Raw genomic sequence first — 21,551 nt, 5'->3', positions numbered from 1 at the left:
TCTGATGGGCTGGGGCCAGGCTTCACGCTCTTGTCCAGGGCTCTGCTCACAAGGCCTGGCGAGGACACAGGAACCCATTGTCCTGCCAGCTGAGTCTCCCTGGAATGTGTCCTCCCAGCTGTGCGGACACTGTCGCTGCCAGGAGCATGTGATCCTCTGGCAGCACTGAGTGCTTGGGAGGGGTCTGCCTTGCCCCTCCTGGAAATAAAGAGAGACAAGGGAGAGTCTGAGGCCAGGACCCTGCATCGACACCATTGGAAACTTGTACCTCAGCATTGCCTGAACCAGCTGCTCAGGGTCCAGCCTGATGCAGCGTTGGAGCAGGAGGTAAGTAAGGTTGCAGCTGTGACCCCATGCGTCAGAGACAGATGACAGATTGCTCTTGCCGTTCGGAATTTAAGTCACACAGATTTAGATAGCAGGAGAGGCCTTGCGAGGTGCATAGTCAGTGTTCCTAGCCTGTGCATTTGACCATAGGACTTCCAGGTGTCACTTTTTCTTAAAGGAGAGAGCCACTTACACAGAACCCAAGTGCGGTCTGCCAAGGTGAGGAGGAAGGCAGGGAAGCCCCAAGACCCCAGGAATGCTGTCTCTGATGAGGGGGAATGCTGGTACCCACTTACTAGGGTCTCTCTGTGCTCAATGCAGAGACAGGCAGGTCACACAAAGCCTTCTTGGGGCTCAAAGAAAACGTCCTTAGGAGAGCTTCCCGGAAAGGTGGCGTTTGTCGGCACCATAGCACATGGTACCTCAGCAGGCTTTATCTTGGTATCCGTGAAAACTGGAACTCTGGTTCTTATTTCTCTTGTAAATTTTTCCTTTAAAAAAAAAGTTTTAATAAAAGAAAAGTGGCCAGGCATAGTGGCACACAGTCATAATCCCAGCACTCAGGAGGTAGAGGCAAGCTGATCTCTGAGTTTGAGGCCAGCCTGGTCTACAGAGTGAGTGCCAAGACAGACAGGCAGGGTTACACAGAGAAACCCTGTCTCAAAATTTTTTTAACATATTACATTTATTTGTGTAAGGGTGGGTGACACGTGGAGGTCAGAGGACAATCCGTAGGAGTCAGTTCTCTCCCTCAGCTATGTAGGCACCAGCAGACTTTCATGAGACTTGTATAGACAGTGATTCTCCATGTGACACCAAGAGCAAACATAGAAAGGAGGGCTACAATCAACTGAAAAGACTCAACAGAGTGGACAAACAGCAGATAGAAAACAAATAAACAAAAAGGGTTTTTGAAACAGGGTCTCACACTAGCTTCAGCTGGCCTGAAATTTGCACTTCAGGCTGGCATTGAACTCATGGAGATCCACCTGCCTTTGTCCCCTGGGTCATGGGATGGTGGGTGCCTGTAATCTTTGGGAGGCTGAAGCAGGAGTTTGTGAGTTTCAGACCTGTCTGGGTCACACAGTGAAATCCTACTCAAATAAACAGACCAAACAACAAACAAACACTCAAGCTAGTTTTTAAATTGTGCAAATAGACACTTTTCAAAAGAATAAATGAAATATATATATATATATATATAATCACATTTATACGGTATATATGATTGGCCATCAGGAAAATTTAATCAGGACTTTATTGACCTGTCATTTCACCTCAGTTAGAATGTCTACTGTTATGGGCTGGAGAGATGGCTCAGTGGTTAAGAACACTGTCTGCTCTCCCAAGGGACCCAGGTTCAACTCCCAGGTCACATAGGGCAGCTCACAACTGCATTTCTAAGGGATCTGATACCCTCATAAAAAAAGAATTTGAGAATGTCTATTTAAAAAATCTAAAACCCTGGTGTAAGGCTGTGGGTAAAAGGACCCACCTGTACTGTTAGCGTGGAAAGTGCACTATGCTCCTCAGTGTGAGGAGGTCCTCTGCTAAATGAGAGATCTGACACCTGAGCCAGCCCCGCCACCTTAGGATCTCATTCAAAGAAAATGATACCAGAAAGGTACCCACACACCATGGGTGGGCTTGACAGCAAGGTCACAATAGCTAAGTCATACATGGGGTCCCAGGACCCAGAACTGGTTCCTGGCCTCTCACCAGAAGCGGGTCAGGCTCTTCCTCCCCGACATGCACTGTAAGTTGCCGTCACAAGGTGGGGCAGAAGTGTCCACCACACCAGACAGAAGTTTCTAGAAAGACTGCATCTGTTCTTCGCCTCCAGGCTGAGGCCAGAGGGCTGGCTTGGCTTCTTGCTTGCCTCTCTGCCTTTCCTTTAAACACAGCTGCAGAAAGACTGCTGGAGGAAGTCAGATCACTGGGACTGGGACCCTGTAAGAGTGAGTCAAAGGCTGACCCAGTTCTCAGTCAGAATCTGAAGTCTTGGGACACGTACAAAACAAGGGCAGCCACTTCCCCTTGGCCTGGTTGTGACTGGGGCCTCTAGGAAGTGTGGGAAGGGGCAGGGCTGTCTCGGAACTTTTCACGGGGTAAATCATCAGGTTCTGGCCACCCCACCCCTCAAACTGAAGCCTCAGCCCTTGCCACTGTCTGCAGAGGTCCCCACTTGTGAAAACCCACATCCTCCTTGTATATGCTCTTCCTCAGTCCAAGCAGGCTCACTGGAACTGTGTGCAGGAGCGGTACCAGAGGGCAAAAGAAGGGGACAGTCAAGAGGGGTCTGCCTCCACCTGGGTTGCTTTCTGGCTGCCTACCGCTCCCCTGCTCTGCGCAGGATGTCTCTAGCACAGACACCACCTCCACCTCACCCTTCTTGGATTTCAGGCTTGCTTAATCTGGCTTCCCCACCCTCCCACAAACTGTACCATTTGGTCCCCTGTGAAGCACTGGGCAATTGCAGGTGATCCCTTTGAAGGTGGCATCAGTACCTCCCCTAGCTTCGGGGGCATCGTAGGAAAATGTGGTGGTTTGAATGAGAATGGCCCCCATAGGCTCATATATTTGAATGTTTAGTCACCAGGGGTTGGAACTTGTTTGGGAAAGACTAGACTAGAAGGTGTGGCTTTTTTGGAGGGGGCGTGGCCTTGTTAGAGGAGGTGTGTCACTGGGAGTGGGCTTTAGGGTTTCAAAAACCCATTAACCAGGCCCTGTCTCTGTCTCTGTCTCTGTCTCTGTCTCTCTCTCTTTCGATCGCTTACTGCCTGCTGCCTTCTGATCAGGAAGCTACTGCTTCTACACCATGATTGCAGCAATGCTCTGAAACTGTGAGCAAGCCCCATTAAATGCTTTTCTCTTGTAAGTTGCCTTGGTCATGGTGTCATCACAGCAACACAACAGTAGTGAAGACAGGTCTCAAGAGGCTGTGCACCCATTGGCTTTGCCCACCTACTTGCCCTGCCTCCATCACCACCTGAGCTAGGCAAGCTAGCCATACACACCTGCGTCTCCCAACTCCACCTTTCTTTTTGCCTCTTCTCTCATTCTTCCAGCAACACCCTATCTGTGGATGCCCCAGGGGTCCAGAACCCTGTGACACACCAGTACACAGGGAAACTTGCACAGGAATGAAGCCTGTACATCATGACACTCAAGGAGCTTACTTCAGGCTGCGTGGAAGATCTTCTAGCAAGACCAAAGGGGTGAACATAGACCAGGCTGTGTGGTACCCTGTTGGTGGAGTCCTTGTCCTAATAGAAAGAAACTGTAATCACACACTCCATATATTCCCTATTAACTCCAGCCCTGCCCTCTGGACTCACCTGTCTGTCTGTCTGCCTGCTCCCAAACTGTCTCACAACACCTGGCCTTCATTCATCATTAAAGGAAAAACTAAGTGGGAGCAAGGAGATCTTCAGTTGTGGGGACTGAACTTAAGGCCTCATGTATGCTAGCCAAGTGCTCTCTCACCTAGCTAACGTCTGGACATTCACTGGGGGATTCTAGGCAAGTATTCTACCACTGAACCACACCCCCTCACTGGGGGTTCTAGGCAGATACTCTACCATTGAACCACACCCCCTTTCCCTCAGTGGGGAATTCTAGGCAAGTGCTCTATCCCTGAGCCACACTCCCAGCCCCTCACTGGGGATTCTAGGCAAACATTCTACCGCTGACCCATGGACCCTACCCTTCATTGGTGGACTCTAGGCAAGTGGTATGCTGCTAAGCCATGTCCGAAGTGCCTCACTGCTAGATTCAAGTTCCTTCACCCTGTCATGTCACCAGTTTCCTTGATGGTGGATTGAATGCAAGCTGAACTGCTGAGCGATGCCCCCAAACCTTTGACTGCTAAACTCTAAGGAGGTTCTCCCACCCAGTGACACCCTCACTCACTCAGTGGTGGATTCTAGGCAGGCATCCTGTAAGAGTCCCTCACCCACCTACCCACCCTCTTCATCTGAGCCCCCCTCCCACCTTCACAGGGACCTCATGCTGAGAAAAAGAATGAAAACCCCAGTGACCTCGAGGCTTCCCTTCACCCTTCATCTTTAGGGTTATGAAACCAAGGTCTAGGGAGTAGACACTCAATCCCTGATCTGACACTTAGGATCAAAATAGGATAAGCTGAGACCAGGGCTGTCTTCTGCCTTCCCAATCCCCTCTGGTCTCCTGCTGTCTCCCACTTCAGCCTCCCAGGCCAACCTAAGCCAAGTGTTCCAAGCTCACGACAGAGCGGCAGCACGGGGTGGAGGTGGGAGGTGGCTGGGGCAGACCACAAACAGAGCCAGGCAGTTCTGGGCAAAAACAAGGGGGAATTTCCATCACTGCAGCCTCATGGAGAGTCTGGACAATGTCTGATTCCAAAAAGCAGGCCTTTCGGAGTGCCTCTTCCTGCACAAGGTGGCTCCCAACCTGCCAGGGAGCTTAACCTGGCATCTGAGCCAGTCGTCCACTGTGTCACAGCAGCCGGAGCCCTCCCTCCTGTCAGTCACAGCAGCTCTGGCCTCCTGCACGTGTGCACATCAGTTGCACAAAGATGGAGCAGGAGGGGGAGACCCATATTTCCAAAGAAATCTGGGAAGAGTTAGCAGGAGGTGTGATAAAGGACAAAAGAGGGTCAGGGTCCCCCTCCCCCCACCTTCTTCCACCTCTCCTTTCTCCTTCCTTGAAAAGTTTGTTTCTTTATTTTTTTGGTGGTACTGGGCATTGAACCCAGGCCTGTGCCCATGCTAAATCAGATCTTTACTACTGAGTGGAGACCCCAGCCTCCTTCCTTTGTGTGTGTGTGTGGGGGGGGGAGGGTTAGAGAGAGAGAGAGAGAAATACAGACAGATATATATAGAGAGAGAGAGACCAGGAGAGACTGAAGTTGGGTCACTCGAAACTGCCCAAACTGGCTTAGGACTCACTACACAGGCCCTGGACTTGTCATCTTCCTGATTCAGTGTCCTCAGTGGCTGAAATGATGTGTTTGTACCACCATACCTGGCTTAGAGTTTTTGGGTTTTTTTTTTTTTTTTTTTTTGATGTTTTTTTCTACTTCTGTTCTCTTGGCAGTGCTGGAGATGGAATTTATCTCATCCCAACAAACTGGAGACACCAGACAGACACAGGAGAGGAATCCTGGCATTTCTTAATCACCATATGTTGGTCACTCAGAAAGGAGAAATATCCAGTTTTGTATGCAAAAAAGGCGGCAGGAGACAACCGTCGATGTTCTGCTCTTGGCCTGTTAAAACCTCAGGAAGTCCTCAAGCCCTCTGCTCTCAGCTCATGAACCAGATCAGACTGTTGCGGCATCCTGGGCTTTGCACGGTGATCAGTAGGTGGCGCTGCGTCCCGAGCTGTGGAGCAGAGCAGCGAGGGCGCGATTCGCCGCTAGATGGCGCCTTGTAACCGCCCTGTATGGTCGCTGCCAGCCTTTGCCTCACTGCATCCTTCCTTGGCCACAGGGTCTTGATTCTGCATCGTTGGCCATTGGGACCTCTGATCTGCATCCTTAGCCACAGTCCCTTATCCCTGAAGCCCTCCCCGCGCTCTTTCTTCCAGGCTCCGGCTTCATCTCCAAACACTGAGTCAAAGTCAAGTCTAGCTGAAAATACACCATCTGCCTGTGAAAAATCTCGCTGGCGCTGTCACGTCAGCATCCGACGCAGGTTAATAACCGGCCTCGGAGCAGATGGCTGCTTTTTATAATTACCGGGTCCCTGCCTCGGCTTGCTCCCCTCTGCTTCCTCCCCAGCAGGAGCAGGTGGGTGTCACACCACCGAGCGTGCCTTCCCACCTGCTGCCACCAGCTACTGGTGGTGACACAGACCTGCAGAAGGCTCCTTCTCCCCAGGGAGGCCTGGACCCAGATTAAACAGACCGTCAGTTTACCAGAGAGGACGCAACACGCATGCTGCATGCCAAACCTTGGAGGGTAAATTAATGAGAGATGATGATTGGATGACTCATACTTTTAAATTCATCTTTTCGCTCTGGAGGAGTCGTAATCCAAAGATACATCAAATTTCAAATGACAGAGACGGTAACTCAAAGCGTGTTCACCGCAGCACTTTGCCTTGCCTGAAAGGCCACCTCACCCCAAATGCCATGATATAGATTTTAGGATACTGTGTAACCATTGCCAGTGTTTCCGAGGCTCAATGATTAAGAGCATTGGCTTTTCTTCTAGCAGACCCAGGTTCGATTACAGATTTGATTTCCAGCCCCCACATGGTGGTTCACAACTGTCTGCAGCTCCAGTTCCAGGGAATCTGACCCCTCCTCTGGTATATGTCAGGCATGCCTGCCGTGCACTGACATACACGTAGGCAAAACACCCATACACGTGCAAATCAATATGTACATTTTAAAAGGAATATGAAATTAGTGGTACATGCTGATGAGTCAGAGGGGGCTACACTCTTCTTGATTTTTCAAAGTTTTCAGCAAAAGTCACTGATAAATAAAAGGAAATGAGTGGTTTTTTAAGGACTGTTTAAAAAAAAAAAACAGAGTTAAAGGTGAGCATGGTGGCACATGCCTGTGATCTGAGATTTTAGGTGCCTGAGGCAGGAGGATCATGAGTTTGAGGCGAGCCTCTAACGACACAATGAGAGCCCCGTCTGAAAAATAACCTCAACCTGGACTAAATCAAACCAACCAATCCAAGGCAAACCCACCAGAGCTCAGCACAGGTGAAACTGGTAACAGTGGTTTGTTCTGAGTCAGTCCGGGCAGCTGTCTTCTCCAGTTTGCGTCCTCCGGCTTCCTTTAGGTTTCGTACTGGGCAGCTACAATCTATCAAAACTTAAGTTTAATGAAAACCTTCTGGTCCCCCGAACCTGGCACAGAGTGACCACATGCAGGGGCATGGAGGGTGAGTCCGACTGCTTAACGAAGGAATCCTATTACATACAACTCTGACTTTTCTAAACGCCGAGTGTAAGCGACTGCAGAATTTGACTGTTCAAATGGGGCACACACTTCTACTCAAAGCAGGTGGGAGACCGAGGCAGGAGGATGGTGTTAAGTTCGACAGCCTGGATTACAAAGCAATACAGTGAGGCCCTGACTCAAACTAACAAAACAAAACAATACAAGCATCCCCTAATGTGAAGCCCTGAACTAAAACTCTTAGTTGCGGTCTTATTGCCATGTATGCACCAATCAGTATCTTCATCTTTTTTAAACTATAGCAACTGGGGTAGGTCTTGACTTTAGACTTTTAGCTCAAGGGCCCAGGGTCACTTAGTGTTTAGCATGAAGAACAGAAAGTGTCAGTGGAACCAGGAAAGACCTAGTCTCTAAAGAGAGCACTCAGTTCCAGCCCTACCCTATTGCCACCCACTGACACCCACTGACACCTTCCAGGCGTCACCTAGGCTACCCAGCTGAGGCCCACCTAGGAGTACTCTGAGTCAAAGGCTCCACCCCCTCCATCCCCCTCCCATGGGGGTAAAGTCCACAAGGAGGCTTCCTTTACACATGGAGATATCAGTCCTGCCAAGATGCTTGCCCTCAGTCCAGCCCCTCCCTCTGACTGCAGAAAGTCTGGGCTGCAGCCATGCACAGAACCCAGGTCCCAGCACTACCTACCAAGACTTGGGCATTGAGGGCTTGAGGAGTCAACAGAGCCTATGCCGGCCTGAGGCAGCCATCCAGGGCTGGGCCGGAAAACTTTTGCCCAGCCTTCAAAGCCACGAATCAAGGACTCTACCTTTTTATGGTAAGGCTTCAGCTCAGAGGCGGTTTCCACAAAATACATGGAAAATGACTTTTCAGGGCAAAGTAATTTATTAGTAATTTAATGACAGCCAGGTTGTAGTTTTGAAAGAGAATACCGCATCAGGAGAGATCTTGGGATAAAAATATTGCTTGTCCATGGTTGGGATCCCCCACATTAGAGAGAGCATACATTTTACTAAAAATATTTCATGTGCAAAACATGACTCAACCTGTTTGAGGGCTCTGGCTTCTGTGGTTAGTAGCTCCGTGGCTTCAAAAAGCTTGAAATCTGATTCTAACTTTCTGTTGTCAAATGTTTCCTTCCTGGAGGAGTTCCATAGGAAGTGATTTCAAAACAATGACTCATATATATATATATATGAGTTTTTATTCAGTTTTTCAAGGCAGGGCTTTTCTGTATAACCTTGGCTGGCCTGGACTCACTTTGTAGACCAGGCTGGCCCCGAGCTTACAGAGATCTGCCTGCCTCTGCCTCTCTGAGTGCTGGGATTACAGGTTGTACCATGACACCAGGATCCTCCCCAAAATATTTCGTGAAGCCTGGCATTGTAGTATACCTCTGTAATTTCAACACTTAGTGGGTGATGGAGGCATGAGGATCAAGAGTTCAAGGTCATCTTTGGCTACACAGAGAGCTGTACACTAGCCTGGGCTACATGAGAGCCTATCTCAAAAACAAAACAAAAACAATAAGAATTTAAAGACTTCTAACAAAAAAAAAAATATTTATTGATCTTGGCTTTGTGATTCCTGCCTGTAATCCTAGGGCTCCTGCTTGAGGCAGGAGAATGATGAGTTTGAAGCTACCCAGGCCTCATAGAGTAACCCTTTTTGGAAAACCAAACCTAGTGGTGGGGAGATGGTTTAGCCACTGATGTTCTTGCAGAGGGCCTGGGTTTAGTTCCCAGCACCCACGTTCTGGCTCAACTGTCAGTAACTCTGACTTTAGGAGGTCCAGTGGTCATCTCTGGCCTCTGTGGGAATCTCTCTCTCTCTTTCTCTCTCTCTCTCTCTCTCTCACACACACACACACACACACACACACACTTACAAAAATGCAGACAAAACATGTAAAAATAAATAAAATAAATAAAACAAGCAGAACGGTATAAAATACATAGCTTTAAAAATAAATATTTATTTAGCATCTACCACATAAAAGCCATGGTGCCAAGCAAGACCAAGCTGGAGATAGGGGTGACCAAGACATACAGCTCTTGCCCTCCCTGAGTGAGCATCTCCAACAGAGGATAAAAGGGAAGTGTCAAATGTTTAATCAATTGTATACAATGTTACTTGGGTGAGCTCCAGCACTAGAAACAACTGGCCAAGCCAAAATTGAGCCTCTCAAGGGCTGGGACTAGGCTCAGTGGTAGAGCATTTGCCTTGGATCTTCCAAGAGAGGGCTGGAAGCAAGGCTCAGTGGTGGTACTTACCTAGCTCATGCAAGGCCCCGGGTTCCATCCACAACACACACACACACACACACACACAAACACACACACACATACACACACACACTACTTGTCAGATGTGAGCCAGTTTCACGGGAGGTTAACCTAGCACTTTTGTTATTTCTGCTTTCCCTTGGTCTCCTCTATCTATTTTCTCTTTCTAGCTCATCGGAACATTCACAGCCAAATAAGATGGTGTGTCGTGCCCCCTCCTATCTCCCAGCTTCTGAGAGGTTGCCGAGGTTGGCCTTGAATTCCTGGGCTCAGGAATGTGCCTGCTTTGGCCTTTCAATTATCTGGGACCATGGGTGGGCATCACAGCACCTAGCTCAGTTAGGATCTCTGAACTCGGTTCATTGTTGATTTTGTCTTTTCACACAATTAATTGAAGATTGCAGCCAGTGCAGAGAGGAGAACATAGAACTTACTTAGATAAAGGGGAGTGAAAGATGGTCTTTGAGGTAAAGCTAGGTATGGTGGCACAAGCCTACGGTCCCAGCCAGCTATGTAGCAAGACCACCTGAGCTGAGGAGGTCAAGGCCAGCCCAGGCAACAGAGTAAGAATAAGAAGAAAAAAAAATCAAAAGTGTAGAGAACAAAAAGGGTTCTGAATTGACAGTAAAAATAAAGAAGTGCCATGATTTTTCCATAAGGAGGCAGAAGACCCTGAAAGCTTAACCAGGGTTACTCAAGAGAGCTTGGGGGTGTAGCCATTGGCAGAATATAGAGACTGCCTGGCATCTGTGGCTTCACTCAGAGGAATCACTATCACCATGAAACCACTGGGAAGTCCCTGGGCAAAGGAGGGAGACACTCAGCAGGTAAGCACGATCCGGACAAGAATTGGCTCTGAACCCCCAGACTCCAGAGCCTAAGGGGACCCAATCCTGTGACAGGTACGAGGGGGTCCTCTTCACAGGAAGAGGAGCATCGGGCACAGCCAGCCAGCCAGCATGACAACTTCTTTTAGAGCCACACGATCAGCAGGACTCCCAAGCTGTCTGTGAATGCCAACAGTTGCTGTGCCTGTACCTTTCCACAGCACACACACACAGCATGGCCAAGGCCCCTCCCGAGGGACAGTCCAACAGGATGTGGCAACACTCCAGCTTACAGTCAACGCTGGTGGTAATATGCAGGTACCTGTCAGGCTTTCCCCTGGTGGCCATCTGAGAGCCTAGAATCATCTAAAAAAGCCCCATACCCCAGGGGGAGTGGCCTAGTCATCATAGCAGATCTCGGCCTGCAGCTCCTTGGTGACATATGTTGTTAACATGGCCAAGAGCTTCTGCTGCATGGCCTGGTTGCTCATGACCAGAGCAGTCAGCTGCACAGCGTCTGTCCAGTCCAAGTTCCCGATGATGGCAGCGGCTTCTTTAGCGAGTTTCTGCTGTTCAGCAGGGGGCAGTTCCATTAAGATTTGAGGAACCGCCTTGAACTGTCCACTCGTCATCCAGGCACCTAACAGGCCCCCAACAGTCCCCCCTGGAAAACAAGGAAGGAAGGCTCAATTAGTCAGGCTCATTCTCCAACAACGGCCTTGGTTTCTTGCCGAGAATGTAACCACTGTCATGACAAGTGGGCACATTCCTGAGCAGGTCACAGCAAGCTCAGCTTCTGCCAGGCAGTCAGCAGGGCAAAGGTTTATGTGGCCTCTAGTCCATTTGGCCCAGATAAATGACAGCCAAGCAGGTTTCTCCCAATGCCTCCTCCCACTTACGCCCTCCCTACCTCAGACCTGTGCAAACTAAGATCTCCTTCATGGCCGAAGAACACCCCCATTCCTTGACGCCCAGAACAATTTGCCTTCACAAAGGAGAGGCTGAGAGGGAAATCTTCTGAAAACCATTTGCCTGGAGAGGCTGGGAGGATGAACTGTTTCCACAGTGTGGCTGTCTTGGGGTTTCTGTTGCTGTGATAACACAGGACAATAAACAACTTGGGGAGGAAAGGGTTTATTTTTGCCTCACAATTCTCAGGTCACTCTCTGAAACTCAGGGGAGTCAGAGTAGGAACTAACTCTCAGCAGAAGCAGATCCAGAGGCCATGGAGGGGTGCTGCTCACTGGCTTGCTCAGCCTGCTTCCTTACAGCATCAGAACCACCAGCTAGGGAATGGCACTGCCCACAACGAGCCAAGCTCTTCCACATCGATCAAGAAAACCCAGTACAGGCTTTCCCACAGGCCAGTCTAGTGGGGACATTTTCTCAACTGAGGATTCCCCCTTCCAAGATAACTCAAGCTTGTGCCAAGCCATACAATCAGTGGCTGTATGAAACACGTCCCTGAGCTTAGGATATTCCCAGAGGACTCACATGGAAAATGACCCTGCGGGCAAGTCGAGTTTTTCTCTTGAAGAGTCTTTCATTCCATTCCTCCAAACAAACCTAATATAATTTACTATTTCTCTTTCCGAAAGGGGCTATGTTTTACTTTCTCTTGCTTTTGTGTTTTGGAGACAAAGTCTTACAATGTAGCCCAGCGTAGCCTGGAACTCTTGATCTTCCTGCCTCAGCATCTCAGCTGAGAACCATGTACACGCCAGCCACCTTAGCCCTGCTAGAGAATGTTATTTTTAGATTTCTGTTTTCATTTTTTTCCCAGGAGTTCGGTACTGTGGGGTACAGGGTAGGAAGGTGGCCCAAGAGTGAAAGCTAAGCTCTCTTAACACTGAGATACATCCTCATGTAGAAACATTGTTTTATTTGTACTTTTAAATTTTTTGGTTTGTTTTTCAAGACAGGGTTTCTGTTTTGTCTGTATGCCAGACAACTGCTGTTCCTGGGAACATTATATCTGTATCTTTAAAGCCTCCCACAAATTGTAAATATCAGCAATCAGATAGTCACAGATGCAGCCTGTCTAGACTTAGTGAGTCATTCCTAAAGAACAGAGTATGGAGTGAGAAACAGAAAATTTAGAGTGGAAAAGCCTAGCACACATGACCTTGACCAAATTACCGAAGTCAGCCTCACTGGAGATGCCACAGGATGTCATGTCCTCCTGGGCTGGTGCAGAAGACACGTCACCTCTGAGGCGTTCCCTCCTCCCAAGACTCATGAGAAGCACATGATACAACTGAGAAGTTTATAAAACACCTGCCAGCCACTCCCACCTATCCATTATCAAGGTCATGAAAAACAAGGAAAGCCTAAGAAACTGTCACAGGCCAGAAGAGACTAAGGAAAATAGGCTCATTAAAGTGTCAGCGAAGGGCAGTGATAGCGCACACCTTTGATCCCAGCAGTTGGGAGGCAGAGGCAGGAGAATCTCTGAGTTCGAGGCCAGCCTGATCTACAGAGCAAGTTCCCGGGCAGCCAAGGCTACACAGAGAAACACTGTCTCCAAAAAAGTATCAGCGGGGCATAGTGGCCCACACCTTTAATCCCAGTCCTTGGGATACAGGGGTTCTTTGTGAGTTCAGAGGACAGCCTGGTATATATATATAGTGAGTTCCAGGACAACCAGGGCTACATAATGAGACCTTGTCTCAAAATTAAAAGCAAACAAAAACCCAAAGTGGCAACTCAAAGAAAAACAAGGCCACTGTGCAAAGTCTGATCAGACAGGGATGTTCACAGTACTGCATGAGTGCTCGCTGCTTCGTCTCCATAGCCTACTGTGAAACACATTCCCAGTAGAACTGGGTGAGGGACACATGGGGGTTTTCTGTACAATCACTGCAACTTTTAAAAAATTTATTATTCATACAATATTCTGCTTGTATGTTTACCTACATGACAGATGAAGGTACCATATCTCATTGTAGATAGTATGAACCACCACGTGGTTGCTGGGAATTAAACTCAGGACCTTTGGAAGAACAGCCAGTGCTCTTAACCTCTGAGCCATCTCTCCAGACCCCACAACTATGTATCCAATATTACTCCAAAATAATTTTGTTTTCCTTTCAGAAAAGGCTTTTTTTTTCAAGTAACTGCAAATAGGAAACCAGAGGAGGAGCCCCAGGATGGGACAAATACTGGCCTCCCCTCCCCCTTTTCCCATCAAAGTAGGGACCCCTCCTCACTCTGCTGCAGCATCCAAGGGGTGGTGCTTCATCTCCCCTGGTGTGAGGTGGTCAGGTAACCAGACTGCTGCTCCCATAGGCCCCCTTCCCCTAAAGTGTCTTGGGGAAGAAAGTGCAGGCAAAACAGGAGGACAAACATTTATGCTGGTAGCAGCAGCAATAGTGGTTCTACGAACCAACACTGAACAAAAAAACAAAACAAAACCAAAACCTAAACCAAAACCAAAACCAAAACCAAAACACAACTCTCCAGAGGCAGTTTGTGAACAGAAGAAAAGATGGAACCAGAACCTTGGAGGTGGGGGTGGGCAGAAGGAAAAAGTAAAAGGAGGGGAGCTAGACTAGCTCCTCAGTGCCCCAAGGCTAGCTCCTCAGTGGAGGAAGGGAAACAGCCTGGAGAAGTAGGGGAGGCAAACTGGCACCCATCTGCCTTAGGTGGAAGATGAGGTCTTAGGACCTCATTCTGGAGACAGGCGGCAACTCCTGTCTGTCACCAGGTGAACACAAGGTAGGTGAGACCAGCATCTGTCCTACTTCCCTTAGCCAACCTAGCACAGGATCTAGGTGCCGTGGGGAGGAAGTGACTGAAAAACCCATCTGGTGACAGGGCAGGGGGCATGCTGGGATATAAGCATCCATTGCAGTGACCACACCTTCTCCTGCCAGGTCAGCCGATGGGGCTTGCCAGAACGAAATGGGGCTGGGGCCCCTTAAGGCCAGGGAATGTTCCCGGGACCTTCCATGGGGAAGTCAGGAACAGCAGAGCAGAAGGGACCTGTAAAACAGAGTGCCTGGAGAACAGTGTCTCCAAGGGAGGTACACAGCGGGACACATCTCCGCTAAGTAGGAAGTCAGCCTTGGCAAGAGAGGGCAGGTGTGGTGAGGAGAGGACACAGGGACTGAACCACATCCTGCTCCAGTGGGGGTGGGCCGCAGAGCCTGCAACTGGTGTGGTAGTATACAGTAGGGGTGGGAGGGGCCTGGGAGAAGGGAAGCTACTCCTCGGATGGCCAAGGAGCATGGGGCACTGCACATGATCACTGCTCCTCATTCGAGGACTCCCCGGAGATGGCTGCCCCTTTCTCTTCCTCCAGTCTCTTGGGTCTGCCCCCTGGTTTCCTCCCGAGAACTATGGTAGCTTTCCACATCTTGGCAGCACCTTTATTTTTGCTCCCCTTTGGTGGGCCCCACGCTCGCTTCTCAGCCCTGTCCTCTTCCTGCTTGGAGACCAGGGCCTGGCTAGACTTTGAACTTGACTCACTCATCTTCCTTCTCTATGGGACAGAGAGAGTGACTGGTAGTGATGGCCTTCTTAGGGCTGCTCCAACACCAGAAATAGCCTAGCTAGGAGACCCAATTCTGAGTGATCGTTTTAATACTGGGGATACCGTATAACTGTAATTCCAGCACCTTGGATGCTGAGGAATGAGGATCTCAGATTTTAGGTACAATGTGGGATACTTAGTTTCAGACCAGCCTGAGGTATAGAGAGAGATCATAGCTCAAAAAAAAAAAAAGTGTGGGACTAGAGAGTAGGGTAGTTAAGAGCAAGGAACTGTCTGCTCTTGCTGAGGGCTAACATTTGATTCCATCACCCACAGGGTGGCTCAAAACCATCCTTAATTCCAGTGCCAAAGAACATGATGTCCCCTCCTGGCTTCTGTGAGTATTGCATGCATAGAGTTCATGGACATATATGCAGGTAAAACATCCATACACATACAATAAAAATACATAAGTCACCTTATAAGTTTTTAATTAAGTACACAGACAACCTAGCTTATACCTAGAGAACCCACTTGCAGGCTGCACTCAGAAGACAGAGAGCAACACCCATGTTTGCTGAACCCAAGCAGCATGACCCCGGAAGCAAACAGCGCCCTGGCTCTCAACACAGGGGCAGCCAGATTTAGTCTCTAAAGGAGAGAGGCATCCCAGGGACAGAAAAGCAGTTCATTCACAAGTTTTACTGAACTAGTCCTCCTGACACCAGTGAACCTCTTGAACTGACGGTGCTACGAGAATCTGCACTAACTCTTTACGGGACGTTAATATCTGATTGGCAAGGGTACTTACTGCAAAGGGTTATCAGGACATCGATGCACAGATTACTAGTAGGTCTTTGGAGAAAGGAGAATTACTGTGGTTTCCAGGGAAAATGAAGCATCCACCATGAGCAGGGGCCAGAAGCAGCAAGTCCCTACAGACTCTAGTCTCTGCCAGTTTTACTCAATATGGGCTCCCATGACCTTCCCCAGGGCACTGAGATAGGAGCAGAAGGTGAGAGAATCACTGGTGAAACAAGAAATGGGCTTGCCTTCTCCTGCCCTGGGAAGAAGCTGATGTCAGGAGTCCTGAATTCACAGAATTTGAAAACACAAAAGGCAAAGGGTTGGGCCACCCGTATACTTTTGTTTCTATGAAATGAAGCTTTCATTTAATGCAGTGTTCTTGAATGTCAGTTCGGTCACTGAAGGGAAGAACAGGGGTGAGGTCGGGGAGGGGATGGGTAGTCAGCAAGCTGGAAAACAGAAACCAGCCTCAGCACATAAGAGTTTCCTGCCCAGCCTGCCAGGATGCGGGGACTGGAAACCATATAGCAAGAGGTTCTAGAAGACTTGGGGTCAAGAAAGGCCCACACCCCTAGGCTAGGCTGTCAGCCAAACAACAGTAGTCAGTAAAGAAGCACCCAGCTTCACGTGGCAGGTGCCAAGCCTGTGGTGGGGATGCCAGCTAAACTGTATTGAATGGTCCATCTCAGGAGAAGGCAAGCAGAGTGAGCCAAGAGGATCAGGGCAGTAAGCAGCCCTCCATGGCTTCTGTTTCAGTTCCTGCCTCCAGGTTCCTGCCTCGCGCTCCTGCCCTGACTTTCCTTTGTGACTGACTGTAAGCTGTAAGCTGAAAGCTGAAATAAACCCTTCTCCAAGCGGCTTTGGTCATGGTGTTTTCTCACAGCAGGAGAAAGCAAACTAAGACGCAGCCATGTTGTGAGCTCATGGAAGGAACTTGGCAAACGTAGTTTCTTGTCTGGCTCCCTTCTCAGGTAACATGGTAATAATAATGCACGGAGGGGACATTCAGTGCCTTTAGACTCAAGGATATATCTCTAGGGAAAGGGCAGGGCAGGGCCGGTGGGTTCCTGACATTGGAGGAAAGGTGCCTTCTGGGTCTGAGAGACAAAAACACCAAGGCAAAGAGAATCCTGCATCACACAGATGCTATGGTTCTCACAGGTTCACACCATACAGAAGGAACTGGGCATTCTAAACTCCCTCCGTAGGGCATGTGGTAGATACCATTCTTACTTACCAGGTCATTCTTCCATGTGGTCTCCAACACTGCAGGCATGCTGGAGGCCTGAAATGTACTATGTAGGCCAGTCTGCCCTTGAACTCTCCATGTTCCTACCTCCCAAGGAACATGCCTGAATGGTGACCTTTTATGATAACCCCCAGGCTGGCTGTACCCGTGTACCTTACTCACCAACAGCTAATCCTGGTGGGCCACCAACCAAACCACCGACGAAGGCCATTGCCCCCACAACCATGGCACCCCTTCCAGAGTGCTTGAAGGCCGCCTTCATTTTCCTCTCCTGGGAAATGGAGCATAGAAGCTTCATGATGTCATCTACCACGATGGGCATCTTGGAAGACCTAAAAAGATGATCCCAAGAGATAGGTGGGTTTTTGTGTTTACTCATTTTGTGTACTTTTGAAATTGTGTATACAGATGTTCTGCTGAACGCATGTCTATGCACTGGATGTGTGCACTGCCCTCAGAGGCTAGCGATCCACTGGAAATGGAGTTACAGTTTTGAGATAACACGTGGCTGCTGGGAATCATACCTCTGGAAGGCTGTCCACTGGGAGGCCAGCCAGTGCTCTTAACCTATGAGTCATAGCTCCAGCCCCTGTTTTTTGTTTATATTTGTTCATTTTGGATTGTTTGTTGAGATAAAGTCTTGTTACATACTCCAGACCAGTCTAGACTCATAATCCTTTTGCCTCAGGCTTTTGAGTGCTGGGATAAAAGGAGAGCACTGCCGTACCTTGTGGCTGAAAGGGAGAGTTTCCGTGAGCTTAAGAGTTTTTTGACCCAAATGTAACACTTTCTAGTATTTTAGAAAAAGCTCCTACCTTCTGGAAAGAAGGGTTGCTTGGCTGTATGCTTGCCAGACAGGCACACAACCCCGATGATGCCAAGAGGCTGGGCATGAGCTAACAAGCAAATGGAAGCAGCCGAGTGGATGAAAGGTCTTTCTTGCCCTCTGATTAGCTTCAGACTTCTGACAAATAAGGAAGCAGCCTCAGCCACAGGCTTTGCGAGGCCCCTCGAAAACTAAGCCTGACCTCTCTCACACCAACATCCCTTCAAGTGGCTCATGCAACCTTCAACGTATAAAGTGTGGCAAGAACAGGAAACTCAAAACCGCATGACCTCTTGCATGTCACCGGTATCTGGGAACAGCCAGAAAGGGGGGAAAGGACAAGACTCTGAGGCCACACTGGCATTTGCCTTCTGGGTAACGCAAAGCTAGGGGTAAGTAGGAGAATGAAGAGTGGCCGACTCAGAGCCTGCAGCACTGCAGACCCTTCTGGGACATTACAAGCAGAGGCAAGAGCTAGGTATGGTAGCACAGGGCTGCACTCTTGGTATGTGGGAAGCTAAAGCAAGAGGACCATGAACCCATGGCCAGCCTGGATTAGATAGCTAGACTTTCTGCCAAAATAAAGATAATAACGATTATTTAGTTAAGTAATAATAAAGAAAACCGGGAACAATGTGAATTAGCAAGATAAAATAATCACAGAACAAATAAACTGAAGCTCTCCAGAGGCGTGGCACAAGCTTGGCATGGGGGCTCATAGACAAAATGTTGGCACTAGCAAAGTAGAAGAAGGAAAGTCAGATGAGTCTGAGGCCAGCCTGAGGCTACATAGTGAAATCCAGGCTTGCCTGCACTACAGAGCTGTCTCTAAACAACAGACTTCCAGGGGCTTGCAAGATACATGAAATGACAGACAGCTCTTAAGAACAATGATCTAAAGAACAATTTGCTAGGATCAGGATGGGTTGTCTTGCTGGCAGGCAGCAGCATAGCCATGGGTAAGGTTCACTATGTCCCACAGAGAGACTGGTGGGCAACAAGAGCCCACTCGTCGACAGGCTAGAAGACTCGGACCTCTTTCACACTTGCTGTTCTCATAAGGCCGACAATGGTCAGCTAAAGAAACTGGCTGAGGGAATCCCCGGCTACTATCAACAGCCTTAGGTTAACCGGGCTTTCGTTGGTTGGTTTCTCTTTATGCCCAAGAATTATGCAGAATCAGAAACTCTTAAGGTAAAATTGTCCTCATAGCTCTGAGGGAGGTCTGAGCCCTTACAAGGAGCCCATGAAGCCACCATATTGTCACAAAGGCTGTGCTTAAGAACACTCCCAGGAGAAAGAAGAAGTATGCTGTGCTTTTGCTCCTTGAAAGGTCCCTTTTTCTCAGCCCCACCCCTTTTTGAGGCTTCTTCACTTGCTCCATAACATAGGCTAGCCTGGAACTCCCGGCCCTTCCGTATCAGCCTCCTGAGTCCTGGTTTTGTAAGTCTGCACCGTCATCTCTGACTTAACTTCTCCACTGTAAGAAGCTTCAGATGAATGTCTTCCTTTCAAGAGACTAGCCACCCACCCCCAATCCTGTAAGGTAGCTAATGGCTTCCCAGTTGAGCTTTGGTGCAGATCCAGCCTTTTGTCATTTACACTAGAAAAAGTCAGGTGCAGCCATGCTCAGAAGCCCAAGGCTTGTGCCATTCTGGTTCTGAAGCACACAGTACCACTCCACAGGGAAATTCTCTGCCAGACCTGCACTCTCAAAGTTTTTTTTTTTTTTTTTTTTTTTTTTCATAACAAGACAACACATGTGAAAGAGGTAGGACAGAGATGCATACGGTAGCTCTCTCGCCCCTAAGGAATACATTCTGAGACTCCAGCAGATGCCCGAAAACACAACTTGTCTGCCCTTCCAGCCCTGGTTTGAGCTTATGGAGCCATTATTAAGTAAAAGGAGGTTACGTGAGCTCTCCACACTACTTAAAATGAAACTGAAAACTCATGAACTGTTTATTTCTGAAACCTTTCACTTAATATTTGGCTGTGGGTAGCTGAAACTGAAGAAGGCAGAACCGTGGACTCGGGGGACAGGGCTACTGAACCCACCCACATCACCTTCGATTATCTACTCAGAGGCGCCTCCAAAGCTGCTCCGAATTACTTCAAGTCAAAACCCAGAGCAGGAAACGGTACCAACACACACATGCCATTCCCAACCCCACCTAGCCCAGGAAAGCCTGAGTTCAATCAAATGATGAGGGTTAAGGCTTCAGAGCTAACAGGCACCTCTATGTTCTTGATAGCAATCTTAGACAAGGCCAGGATTCCAGTCCCCAGTGTGGAGGGAGGGAGGAAGGTGTGTGTGTGTGTGTGTGTGTGTGTGTGTAGCAGGGATCGAAGCAGAAAGAGAACAGATCTTTGGCCAGAAGTCACTATCCTGCTCCCCTATTCCAGAATTGATAGAGCCCCCCCAAGCTGCACCCCCAAGCTGCACTCTGTCCTCTCTGAAGTTCATCATGCCGTTCTTCCACCCCACAAAGTAGTTTTTCAAATTAATCGACTGTTGGTATTTAAAAATAAGAACATATCGAGGGCGTGCTGGCGCACCCTGTAACCCCAGTACTGGGAAGGCTACGGGAGGAGGCCTGTCAGATCAAGAATAGCACTGGGTTACACAGTGAGACCCTGTCTCAAAATAACGGCGATAATAAAAATCTTACATATATCTCAGATTTTCCTGATTTCTCTTGAAAGATCAGAAGGCCTCAGGGGTAGGTTCACTACATAGTTCGCAAACTGGGCTGGCCAGGGGCTGACACCCCGTGTACTCAGCAGCGCCAATGCTCATCTACTTACTTACAACGCTTCTCAACCACAGCTCCAACTAATCTGGCCTCCTACGCCCCTGGCATCCCTTCCTAACCATCTCTAAGCTAGTGCTCGGGTTCCCTCCGGGTATGGGTCAGGCACCGCAGCTCGCTAGGCGCTAGGCGTCTGCTGTGGGAGCAAACGCACCGCGCACGCGCACTCCCGTGCAGCTGGGTTGCTGCAGGTTACGCGCTGAGCTAGCCCCAACTCCAACCTCGGCGCTGCAGCCAAGGTTTATCAGTGTTTCAGTGCCTGACACCGCGGAGTCCCCGATCGGCTCCGCAGACCCCGGCTTCCCCGCGCGTGCCTTTACCGTGCTGGAGTCTGGAACAACAGGGACACTGAGGCCTGCTCCTCTCTGCTCGCTCCGGAGAGGCTTTCACCGGCCACCGCCGCCCTGGCCCCGCCCTCCCACCTTCCGGCTCTGCGGGCCTTCCGGGTCGTGGTGCTCCGGATCCCAGCGGGTCTAGGTCCTCTAGCTTGGCCAGGCCTGGGGAAGGATCCTGAGGGCGTGGGGAGACTTCCCTTGCACCCTCTCGCGCCCCAACATCTGGTTGACTCACACCAAGACCGTGGCTAGGAAGCGATGAGCCTGTGGGAATGGGGAGCATCTGGAAGGGACTTTGCGTCCCGAGGGCCCGCTGCCTCCCTCGTTCCCCCCTCACCCCGTCCGCCCAGCCAGATCTATGCCCAACCTCGGGTCTAGAATCCGAAATCGCCCCTGGAAGGTTATCCCCGAGCACCCTTTGCCCTGGGTCTGTGACCCTTTCCCCCAGGGTCCTGGGCGTGGGAGGTGCTGAAGGGGGCTGAGGTGTAAAGAGCTAGTGGTTAATTAACGCTGGGGCCTGCGCAGCGTAGGGCGCGCAGGGGCTAGCCAGGCTCTCGGACCTCCTAGGGTCAGAAAGGAGGCCGTGCCACTTGGAGCTGCTCCGAAGGAGAGCAAAGAACAGCAGAAAAACCCGAGAGGCTCCCGAGGAGCAGTCCCCCACTTCTAACCCCAGGGACTCTAGGGCTGGCCTGG

The 21,551-nt window shown here is 49.5% G+C and overlaps 1 protein-coding gene and 1 long non-coding RNA gene across 5 annotated transcripts; one reads left to right on the top strand and one right to left on the bottom strand.

Moving 5' to 3' along the window:
- LOC129667335 (uncharacterized) lies at window positions 1–7,450 on the top strand. Its single transcript, XR_008718720.1, has 2 exons — window positions 1–327; window positions 5,404–7,450. It is a non-coding gene; the product is annotated as an uncharacterized LOC129667335 (long non-coding RNA).
- Window positions 7,451–9,197: 1,747 nt separating this feature from the next.
- Window positions 9,198–21,086, bottom strand: CUNH19orf12 (chromosome unknown C19orf12 homolog). Of its 4 annotated transcripts, none has more exons than XM_055594912.1 (3): window positions 20,844–21,086; window positions 17,047–17,216; window positions 9,198–11,018 (listed from the first exon to the last, which is right to left on the bottom strand). In XM_055594912.1, exons 2-3 carry the CDS (start codon window positions 17,204–17,206, stop codon window positions 10,753–10,755), a joined length of 426 nt encoding a protein of 141 aa, XP_055450887.1. In that variant the 5' UTR covers window positions 17,207–17,216; window positions 20,844–21,086; the 3' UTR covers window positions 9,198–10,752. The 4 variants fall into 4 exon arrangements, with proteins under 4 accessions (XP_055450887.1, XP_055450886.1, XP_055450885.1 ...); XM_055594911.1 differs by having other exon boundaries at window positions 17,047–17,155; window positions 20,844–20,897; XM_055594910.1 differs by lacking the exon at window positions 20,844–21,086 and adding an exon at window positions 17,409–18,641.
- Between the last annotated feature and the right edge of the window lie 465 nt (window positions 21,087–21,551).

The sequence above is a fragment of the Psammomys obesus genome, unplaced genomic scaffold, assembly GCF_907164565.1.
Source record: "Psammomys obesus unplaced genomic scaffold, mPsaObe1.curated_primary_1811, whole genome shotgun sequence".
In the NCBI taxonomy this organism is placed as follows: Eukaryota; Metazoa; Chordata; class Mammalia; order Rodentia; family Muridae; genus Psammomys; species Psammomys obesus.
The sequence above is the reverse complement of the archived record's forward strand: the minus strand, read 5'-3'. Positions and strand labels throughout refer to the sequence as shown.